This window comes from Epinephelus fuscoguttatus, linkage group LG9 (assembly GCF_011397635.1).
Source record: "Epinephelus fuscoguttatus linkage group LG9, E.fuscoguttatus.final_Chr_v1".
NCBI classification, from domain to species: domain Eukaryota; kingdom Metazoa; phylum Chordata; class Actinopteri; order Perciformes; family Serranidae; genus Epinephelus; species Epinephelus fuscoguttatus.
This window is the reverse complement of record NC_064760.1, coordinates 5747450-5759022: the sequence shown is the minus strand read 5'-3', so window position 1 is coordinate 5759022 and position 11573 is coordinate 5747450. Positions and strand designations below refer to the sequence as shown.

The 11573-nt window shown below is 41.9% G+C and overlaps 1 protein-coding gene across 1 annotated transcript in view; it reads left to right on the top strand.

The window, feature by feature from the left end:
* The first annotated feature begins 7260 nt into the window (after positions 1-7260).
* ppargc1b (peroxisome proliferator-activated receptor gamma, coactivator 1 beta) overlaps positions 7261-11573 on the top strand; it is a 134910-nt gene continuing 130597 nt past the window's right edge. Inside the window, exon 1 of the mRNA XM_049586423.1 lies at positions 7261-7399. Within this exon, the coding sequence (XP_049442380.1) occupies positions 7319-7399 (81 nt within the window). The 5' untranslated portion in view covers positions 7261-7318. The remainder of the gene's footprint in view (positions 7400-11573) is intronic.

The window sequence follows — 11573 nt, the reverse complement described above, 5'->3', positions numbered from 1 at the left end:
GAGGCTCTTCACTTCTGTTTGTTACAGACAGACAGATATAAATATACACACACATTTCCTTTTTTTCTCTCTTGTTCTTTCATTAACACTTCCTCTCTTTGAATACAGAAATATGTAAAAACATGCACACATTTTTAGTTTCTCTGTCTCTTTTTCTTGGTTGGAGGAGTTTGCATGTTCTCCCCGTGTCAGCGTGGGTTTTCTCCGGGTCCTCCAGCTTCCTCCCACAGTCTAAAAACATGCAGGTTAATTGGTGACTCTAAACTGTGGCGACCTGGCCAGAGTGCGCCCCACACACCACCCAACGTCAGCTGGAACCTCTCTTACTCTTGACTCTTACATCAACAAAGTACATTTCCACATAAGTAATTTTAGTTTCACTTGAGTAAAATATTCTGGTCGGCCACTCTTTCCATCCCTGGTTGGATGTTTTAGGACAGTGGGAGGACATCAAAAGTCTTGAGGCACCTTTACAGCAGGTAGAACAATGCACAACACTGTTTTTCATATTCTCTCAGGTCTCCCACTTATGAACTTCAATTGAATGCCTTTATTGTCATTGTACTTTACAATACAACGAAGTTAGGAGTGCTACTCCACCATGGTGCAAACAATAAATACAATAAATGCAGAATATTTTACTGCAAAAGTGGTTAAACTGACAGATATTGTAAAACTCCTCAAAAATAAAAGAATGCAAAGTAAAGCCAGGCTGAGAGGGAGAACACCTGAACACGTTCAATTTCAAAGTGCCAGCTCTGACTGATCCCAAATTTAGTGTAAAAAAAAAAAAAAAAAAAGCCTTCAGCCTAAGTTCAGGATGTTTCAAGACAATGCTTAAGTACAGAAAATGTACATTCTGCTGATGGAAATACAGGATTAATGAAAGTCTGACAAAGACAAACGACAGAGACCATCCAGGGCAAACATACAGTAGAAAGAGCAGAGTGGGCGAAGTCTGGAGGAGACTCAAAAGTTAACCACACAAGTGTCCGGCTGTGTCACTGGCCAGTCGTAGAAGTACTCAGATTTTATACTAAATTAAAAGTAGCAATATGATATTGTGGAAATACTTTGCTACAACTAAAAGTCCTGCATTCAAAATTTTACTTAAATGTGAGTACAAAAGTATGAGCAACAAAATATCCTGTATCAAAAATAAAGGTGCTCCTATTTTAAAGTGTCCCATTTCAGAATTAATGCTTTTTTTTCATCACCCATACAACCTGGCTTTATTTTGCAAGTGGCAGCTTTGGGGCATGGATAGATTACTGAATGGGCCCACTGCACACAGGCCCAGGGGCCCAAAAGGTCAGGGGGCTCCCTGGCCTTCAAAAATGTCACTCAAATTAACACAAACCAAATAGAGAGAGACTCAAAATGATCACAAAAAGACTCTAAGGACATGCAAAGAAACTGCTAAGGGACAGAAAAATAACTTCAATAATGGTCGAAACAACCACAAGGAGACACAGAATAACCAAAGTAGACTCAAAGTTATCTCAAAGACACACAGAATTATCTTAAAAAGATTCAAAGAGGTGAAAGACCCCAAAGAGCTAAAAGGACTACAAAACCCCCACAAAACAACCACAAAGAGACACAAAATGGCTGGAAAGACTCAAAATTACCCCAAAGAAGACACAACATTACCTCAAAGAGACACAAAACCACCACAAAGTCTATGTGTCTTGCTCCTGTGTAGGAGAGGTGGTGGGACTCTGTATCTCTGTGCCCAGGGGCCCATCATCTCACAGTCCACCCGTGAATTCAGGGCTGAAAAATGAAGCCAACATGAAAGTGCCAAAAGGCGCAGTTCCTCTAACGGCCACTTGAGGCTGACTCCAAAAGCAAGTAAATCCCCACAGACCCCTGTGTTAAAATGTCTAGAACAAAAAACAGTTTTGGTCTCTGCAGCTAATTTCCCCGTTCATGACAGGAAGTCTGGGAGGCATTATTTTGGGCTCTCAGTCAGCCCCACCCTCTTTTCCTAATATGGTCACTTCTGGCTCCCAAAATCCAAAATGGCAAAAACTAGAATGTCAAAGCCGAGGGTTCAAAACGAGAGTTCCCAAACCAGTGGGTGATGTTACGGCAGCCATGTTCATTGTTATTCAGTCTATGGCTGTGTCCAAATATCTGTCAGTTTAACCACTTTTGTAGTGAAATATTTTTCATATGAGAATCCATTTCTTCTGTGGCACCCCTGGAGCACGTTTAGAGGTCTCCCCTCCAGCATACTGAAAACAGAAAATTAATCCCTTCCTCCAAACAAATTTGTCTAACTTGGAGGGTTTGTTTAAAACCTGTCTGATCACCTGACTGCTCCTGTTTCTGTCAGACTGTAGTTTTTTGTTAAAATCCCAGATCCCAGAGCAATTACCTCGCTGTGTTCTGTACAGTGCTACTGTTACAGGAAGGAATGACGGTCAACACTTCAAAATAAGACCCAAGTTAAAAGAGGAGGAAGTGAGGACCACAGGAATGCTCTTGCTTTCCAAAACGGTCCTCATGTCTTACCATGCACTGGTCCTCACAAAGATAGAAGAAGCAGAACTCACATATTAACAATCCCAATAAGCTGGTTGAAAGTCGGTGATTGTTGAAATTGCTTTTAGAGTTTTTGCTCCCTCATCTTAGTATCAGCTTGTGATGCATACAGTGATGCATTGGCGCAGCGAAATGTGACGTTATCATGGGACATAGACACTGATCATCAGCGCAGATATTTTATGTCCAAATACAAACTTTAAGTGACGTTCATTCAAGATACTTTGTAGCAGGTAGCAGACACACACAAGCCTGTAACGATGTGACTTCAACAGCGGCTTGGCGATAAAGTAGCTGGGCACACTTGCTGTGTCGCTTGTAGTGTGAACACAACATTTGTCTGTTCTTTTATGTGAAATTCATCATGCTGCAGTCTCACCCAGGACTCCTTGAAAAAGAGATTTAATCTTATTGGGACGATTCATGGTTAAATAAAATTAAATAGAATTAAATCAAATTAAATTAAATTAAATTAAATAGAATAAAATAATAAAACAAAACAAAACAAAACAAAATAAAAATAGAATAAAATAATAAAACAAAACAAAAAATGAAATAAAATAGAATAATAAAACAAAAAATAAAGAATAAAATAAAGCAAAATAAAAAATAAATAAAATAATAAAACAAAACAAAATTAAAATAAAATGAAATAAAATACAACAAAATAAAATAGTATAAAATAGTAAAATAAAATAATAAAATAAAAAATAGAGAATAAAATAAGAAATAAAATAAAATAATAATACAAAATAAAATAAAATGTAATAAATTATAATAAAATAATAAAACAAAACAAAATAAAATAATTTAACAAAAACAGAATAAGATAAAGTAATAAAACTAATTAAAAATAAAGTAAAATAATTTAACAAAACAAAATTAGAATAAAATCAAATAAATTACCTAATTTGCTCCATTCATCGTCTATGGAGCAGCTCCAGAAGTTATACCCTATGACATCATAATTTTGAGTTATTCATTTTTACTAATATTTTTGGACTGTCTGAGATCATGGAAATAACATGTATGAATTTTGAGTAGTACCCCTTTAAGGTCAGTGTTGTCAGCCAGACTTCTGAAAAACTCACAGACACCCTGTTTTGGCCTCACCTGCCTCAGACAGTTAACCTTTCCCTGACCAACACACATCCACCCTCACAGAGCAGACAACCTCTGTGCTGCAATGCAGTGATACCGTTACAATCACCACCATTAGTGCTTGATTTTCCCATCTGGTGTGTATGAGCCGCAATAACAGCACAGAGAACCATAAAAATATAACGTTAGTATTGTATCGTGTCATAATTTTGATGCATGATGTAATATTCTGCACATTGCATTTTAATAATTTCAGTTTAAACTTCTGTAAACTCACATCCAGATATGAGCAATTTCCTGACTCCATTACATGTCATGATGCTGACACAGAGCCGACTGCTCACTCGCTGCCATATTCAATCCCTGATGCACTTGTCTTCTCGCAAAATGGCATGACTCACTAACCTGAAACTGATCATCAAACACAGTTATCAGCTCATTTTTATTACCCAAACCCTTTTTGCAAATATCAGCTCAAGTGTCTTCATCACACAAACATCCCAGACAGGCAGCAACACATGAACAGCCGGCTGCAACATGTTGCAACTGCTGCAGCTCCTTGCACATACAGTGAGTTTGAGGCAAATTGCACACAATACAATGATTCTGAGAGAAGCACCCACAGGTGAAAAAGTTTTACTGTGTGGCCTTTCTCTCCAACACAAAAGGAAACAGCATGCTGTGACTGAAATAGACGGTGAGATTTCTCTTTAATGCTACAATGACATCAGCTAATGTCATCAACTGTACGAGCTAAATGACTGACAGAAGTTGGTTTTGCAGTTGCCCAGCAACAGGATACAGCCAACACTTATGTCTGTGCTGATCAAAAACAAAGGCAGAGTGGTTCAACGAGAATTTTGAAGAATAAACAGAGCATCCTGAATGACCAGGTTTGTTTGTTTGTGACTGGGATATTGACGGAAGTCACTGGAGAACCAGTTTGGTTTTGTGCTAACTCGCTTTTATGCTGTGTCTGGTTTTGATAAAGGGCAAAAATGTTGGGTTATTTATCATAGCTGGAGCAGATGGAGATTTAACTCTGTAATATACTCATGTGGAGAAATCACAAACCTATAAATACAATAAACAAGTGGAACCTGACTTAAAAACCTAAACCAGCCACAAACCAAACCACAACTCAGCCCTGAGCGGAGTGACCGTGACCAAACATGGGGACAGTATGGAACGGTTCCATTGGTACCATCCACAACTTTTCGCAGTGGAAACGGAAAAACAGTGAACTGAACTGCTCAGTGGAAGCTTTACTGTCCCCATGTTTGGTCCCCCCTCTGTTGGGGTACCTAGCACACAGATCTGGTACTAAAAGGTGGAGCTGTGAACACTGCAGTCTGATTGGTCAGTAGAGGACGGTTACTCTGCTCAGGGCTGAGTTGTGTCTGGTTTTGAGGCTCATGTAACCACTGTTCATACTGTGGAGAGTTTTATTAGTAAACTGTAACTATAAAATGAAAGGATGTTTGACTAAGAAAAAAATAACTTCATTCACTGGGCCGACTGCGGGCAACTTTTGAGGTGGAACATTTAGTTGTAATGTTGCTCAATGTATGTGGTGACAACGTTAACGCACCATAAATTTCACTGTGACAACTTTGACACACGCTTTTAGTAATAAGTGGATCTTCAAACATTTAAAAATGTAAATTAATTTTGACCAGGTTATGTGAACTGCATATATCCCAATCCTCACTTGGAGAGAAAAAAAGCGCAGCAGAGCGTCGTTCCTGTGGGCTCCAGCAGCACTAAACCCCTGAGCTTGCCTGAGAAGGACTAAATGCACAAAGCTGCTATTTTCAAATATCCCATGGAGAGAGACTCTCACTGCAGCCTGTTCTATTTAGTTCTGAAAATGTGGGCGTGCAGCTTCATTCTGTGGACGATAAACCAAGTGCAGACTCCCATCTGTGTCACCGCTGATGAGGAAATACAGCGAGTGCTGGACGGAGCAGTGAGTGACAACAACCCCGCCCACATTTAGGAGGACTGTTTGTGGTGGAAACGCTAAACAGGCCGAGGGTCAAGGTACTATAGGCCCGTTTCCACTGAAGAAGTTCCTGGTACTATTTGGGGGGCAGGAACTACTACAGGATCGTCCTCTCGTTTGGCCCTCTCAACCGCCGTGTCTCCACTGAGCGGAGTACGAGGAAGGTTCCTGTAAAGTTACCGGGCTCTGGATGTGACGTAATTGTTGCGCGACCGTTTTGACCGGGGCGACGTAGGAACGCCGTTAGCCGATAGCGGTGTCTGTAATAACTCACTAAATGGCCCGTGAAAAAAATATTTTTTCCAGCGGATGTCTTAGTTACAACATGATTGAGCTAACTGGAGTAGTTTCATGTCGTATCAACAACGGGAGGCTTTTAACAGATGATGTCCTGATGTTAGCTTTGCTGCTGCTGTTAGCTGATGCTTTCTAGACATCATGATTTCCCATAACTGAATAAATACCACACATAGCAACACAAAACTGCTTTGCTAGCTCAATCATGTTATAATTAAGATATCCGCTGGAAAGAATATTTTTTTCACGGGCCATTTACTGAGGTTTTTTACATGGTGGCAAAAGCTATATGAACGAGCTAACCCTCGTCTGCTGAGTTTTAAAAATGCCAGCTATTTTGTTGCTTTCTGTTGACATCACATCCCTCCTTGAGTATATCTAATCAGCACCAAGTAACCCCCAAGCCCCAGCCAGGACTCTCTCGGGGCCGTTCTGAGTACCTACCCCGAGGCAGGGACTTGTTTAACCCCTGTAAAAGTTCCGGAACTCTGTCCTTCTGGGGTGGTTCCTGCGGTGGAGACACGCACCAACGGCCCCGGCCCCGTAAAATTACCCCGAAGTTCCTGCGGTGGAAACGGGCCTCATGTCTGAAGGGTTACTGTTGGTTCCAAAGGTACTGTACCAGAAGTGTTTGGAGGAAACGGGGCTCAACAGAGGAGGGACCCAAAATGGGGATGGTACGGAAAGGTTCCATTCGTACCATCCATAACTTTTCACAGTGGAAACGGAAAAAAAGCGCACCAAAGTGAACTGCTCGGTGGAAACAGGGCTTTGGGCACAAAACATTGGAAAATGGGGTCCAGGTTGAAAATACCAAAGTTATCAGTTAGCAGGTGACATTTTTTATTGCACTTTATAATCAGTCTTTGTCCTGTCTAAATAAGTACTGTATGTAGGAACTGTATGTATAAACTTTTTTGTATCTTTTAATGACAGGCACTCTATATACAAGACAAATTTCCTTTGAGACAATAAAGTCTATCTCATCTTATTATTTAATCCACTTTGTGTGTAGCCTGCTGAATACCTTCACATCTTCCATGTTATTATTTTTATTACTTTTAAATCACTGTATTGCAATAGGGAAGTTTTTGTAAATTATCCTGTGGCATTAATATTTCTGATTAATTTTAACCACAATGAAGTGAAATTAATTCTCATTTTATAGCAGGACCCCCTGGAGCCACTGCATGGACCCCCCGGAGGTCCCCAGGCCCCACTTTGGAACACCGCATGTCTTTAATACCTTGCTTTGTGTCTGTGTGTGTAAACAGATGCGCCCCCTGCAGGCGGCCTTCCCCCACTGCTCCTCCTCCTCTTCCTATACTCCGCTCTCTGACTCCGCGGCTCCTCATTCACTAGAAGATGGCGGACTGCGCCCCACTATTAGATGAGGAACTCTCGTCCTTTGTCTTCAATTACCTGACAGAAAACTCCGGCAGCCAGGTAAGACTCGGGCCTCTATGGATGCACCGAACCTTGGGCTTTCCACCCCGGGGCGCGTCTTTGCACGTCGCCGGCCGTGGCGCACGCTACGCCCGGTTGATGCGAGGCTCTCGACCGGCTTGTCAGCAGCATCTCCCCGGCACAGCGCGACCCGGTGTCTCAGTCTGCTGTGTGCGTGTGTGCGTGTATGTGTGTGTGAATGTCTACTATGTCTGGCTTTCACGTGTTTTTGGAGGAAATGTCATCAGCCATGGGCAGTGGGAGAATTTGACGGATTAAAGCGAATAAATATTTCTGTGTCGGTGCTGGAAGCGGAGAGCAGCCGGCGTGCTGCTGCTCGGGAGGATTATTTGGTATGCAGAGGGGCGCTTTGGAAACTTTTGACGCATTCTTGAGGGAAGTTTTAATTTCAGTGCCGGAGACTTGGACACGTGGTGCGCCTCTGCGCGCATGGACTTAGCCTCAGGACTATTATGATGTTAACACATTATAATAGTGATCCAGTGGTTACAGGACTGCTTGGCTTTAAAACCAAAACGTGCAGAGATGAGACTTGTGTGTCTTTTTGTTGATGCATTATTCGGCTGCTGGGATGTTGTGTTTTATTTATTTTTCCTCTCAGAGTCGAAGCGGCTGTTTAATAAAGTGTCTCTCTGGGCACACACTGTAATACATCAGTGCTGTGTAATGTTATTTATCCACTCCATTATAAGCTGCTTGCCACTGCACCGTGAGCTTAACAGGGGATCTCTGCGTTGGATCCCTGCAGGCTGTGTCGGTGCGCTGTGAAGTTGAGCAACTCCCACGGATGATTCCTGTAATTTATTGTCAAATCGGTCAATCTGTCAGGCGATGTTGTGCAAGCAATAAGGATGCAGAGGAGACGGTGTGTTTGGGTCATCCGAGAAAGTTGCTGCAGTTGAACGTTTTCATAAGCGTTTGCGTAATCGTTAGGAAACGGTTACAAAACCTTCGTCTGGTTCACACGATTGTTTGCTGCGGCCAACCGACAAACAACGGCCGCTTTGATTGCATGTCTGCAGCGGTGATGATGACAGACAGGTTATTAACCCATGGTGTTGCCCGGGGGGTCGCGGATTAGGGATTTTGCACCGAATTTGAAGGAAGCGCCAAATCGCCAAACCGCGTTCGTAAATCCCTGCAATTTTGAGATTCCTTTGCTTATTGGCAATAATGTGCAGCATCTGAAAATAAATTGCTTTTTAAATGAATGGCTAGGTTATTTAATCGACATCGGGATACAGTCAACGCACCAAGCAGCAATTATTAAAACAATGTGTGAACTTTTAGAACTGGCTCTACTGCTAATCCCAGAATAATCTCCTGCTCGGGAGAGCCGCGGAGGGCGGTAGCGAGTGGTGCTCACCAATTATAGAAGTTGAGATTTCATCAAAATGAGATGATGTCCTGCACCTGAAATGTTTGCCGAATCTTTAAGGAGAAAGTATTCATCAACATTCAATCATTGATTGTAAAATTTGATGTATGTTTTGTTGCGTATATGGAAGGAACCACTAAATTAGCAGATTTTTGAGCGGGGTTTGGCGACAAATTCTCACAGGACAGATCAGAGCATATCAGGTCTAATCTCCATCTCCCTCCTGACTGTAGAGTCGCGCTTCCGAAATACGTAAACCCATATGTCAGAGGAATACATGACCCCCGGTGTTACTGCATCACAGTGTGTGACGTAAGATTGCGTCGTGGTGATTGTTATGATTGCACGGTCATTGGAAGGTGTGATGGGGGGGGGGGGGGTGCGTGTGTGTGTGTGTGTGTGTGTGTGTGGAGGGGGGATCTGTCACAGCTGATTGGCAGCTTAAGCAGGTTAATTCAGTGTCTGGTGGGATCCAGGGAGACGGTGGGCTATTTATAACGTGCAGCAGTGACATGTGCTGCCACATCACACACACACACACACACACGCACACACACACAGAGACAGATGTATCCAAGAGAGAAGAACTTGCGCCCCATGAGGAAAGAAATGCACCAAAACATTCCCAATATGAAAACACATTTAACTAGATAGTGACGTCAGTATGTGATGTATGACATCACTCAACCATAACACACCTATGATATGCATGCACGGACTTATTACACGCCTGCTGAGTTTATACATTGGCTTTCTTATACTTTCTTCTATCAGTATGTCCACTGGTTTCATCATGATATTCCACCAGGGTCTTGAGCCGCATCTATAATACAGTCGATGGTGGTGTTATCACATGACATGACCATAAGATCCTGCAGCGTGTCTGTGCCTAATCAATTCTGTGCATTAATATGCCTTTAAATCCTGATCATGTGGTGATCAAATGGTCGGGTAAACTCATGCTGTGCAGCCAAACATCGCTCAAACCTGCGGAACTTTATTCTGAATATTCATGGAGATCAAAAATCAGAATTAGAGAGTCAGATTCAGGTTTATTGTCATGCAGGTTTGCACATACAGGGAATGTACTTTGGTGTATTGATGCATAAACCCAATAAGAAGATATGGAATCAAAGCAAGTGCAAAAATCAAGAAACGTGAAACACTTATTATACTACTACTATGAAATATGAACGTTATTCAAGGGGGTCAAAAGTCACTTGCGGACCCGTGACCCACTTTGGAGCATGACCCACCAGTTGTGAACCACTGATCTGAGGAAGGAGCAGAGGAGTTTCCAAAGATACCAAATATGGCAGGTTGACTTTGGGGAAATGTGACGTTGACGTGGAAGATACCTAGAATATTTCCATTCGATGGAACAGTGCGGCCATAAATGTCTTGGGTTTGAGTGGAAACATCATATATCTTCAGGAAGGAGTTGGAACATGTTGATACAGAGTATATGTCTCCGATAGTGTCAGACAGTGAGCAGTAAGATGATTTCAGCAACGTTAAAGCTACAAACAGAATGAGAAAACTATACATGTCCTATGGCAAGGGTCGGCAACCTGCAGCTCACGAGCCTTGTTTAGTCAAAATTTTAATTTTGATTTATCATTGTTTTTGTAGTTCTAAAGTGATTCTTACATCTTCCAGTTGTATAAACGTGTGGCCTGTATGCTGAATAAAAGAAAGGTTTGAACATCTTGTCAACGATGTGAGTCATACGTCCACAGCCTGGCGCCTTTTCCTTAAATTTGCCAAATCTCAATAGCGAGGGCCCAGTTTGAGTCTCCTTAGTGAGGCTAGCTGCTGATTACAACTCCAAAAACGAAAATGTCTCGAAGGAAAATAGAGAACTTCATAGTGAGTGGACCAGGGCTGCCCCGACTAAGAATTTTCTGGTCGACCAATAGTCGTCATTATGGGCCATTAGTCGACTAGTCGCCCGCACGTTTACGATATTGATGTATTAAATGATATATTCAGGTGGTTTGAGTTGAAGGTGTGAGAAAGAATAGTATCAGTAACATTGTTAACACTGTGCTACATTACAGAGAAATACAAACCGTACTAATGAACCTTCATTAATATAGGCCTATATTTTATCTCCAAGTGCACGTCACACACTGAGCGAGCCGCCTGTTAATGACGCTGTGGGCTAATGGGCATGTAGCTACTTCCATGTTTCAGATGATACGGCATGTTTGTAGTCGACCAATGAAGATGAGTTTACATATCACCTTGGGTTCGTCCTTCACCTTCTCAAAATGATCCCACACTTTGGATTTCCTGCCCGACATGTTATTAACTAGCCTGTGGAATAACTGCAGGTACCAGCCCTGGAAATGAACCTGACTCCTGTCTGACTGCTGAGCGTGGACACTTCCTGTGTCTGTCCTTTCAAAGTAAAGTCCCACACAGTCCAGTCATATAGGTTTGATTTTATTTTAACAAGTCGCAGCTCCTGATAGAGTTTCATATTTGTTTTATGATAAAATCTTGTTGACTGTCAGGGGGCAGCCCTAGAGTCGACAGATTTGTTCGTTTTCACCATTAAAGCAGCAAAGTTTCGACCTATTAGGAACATTTATAGGCTAATGTAGATTGATCAGATTGTGTTGCCATCACGCTAAGGCACAGATATGAATTGCGGCTCCAGAAAATGTCTCTTTTAATAGTAAAGGTTGCCGACCCCTGTCCTATTGTAACATGCATCTTCTTATATTTACTGTAACATCTTTGCAGGTCTTTCTTCTTGCTGCAAAATCC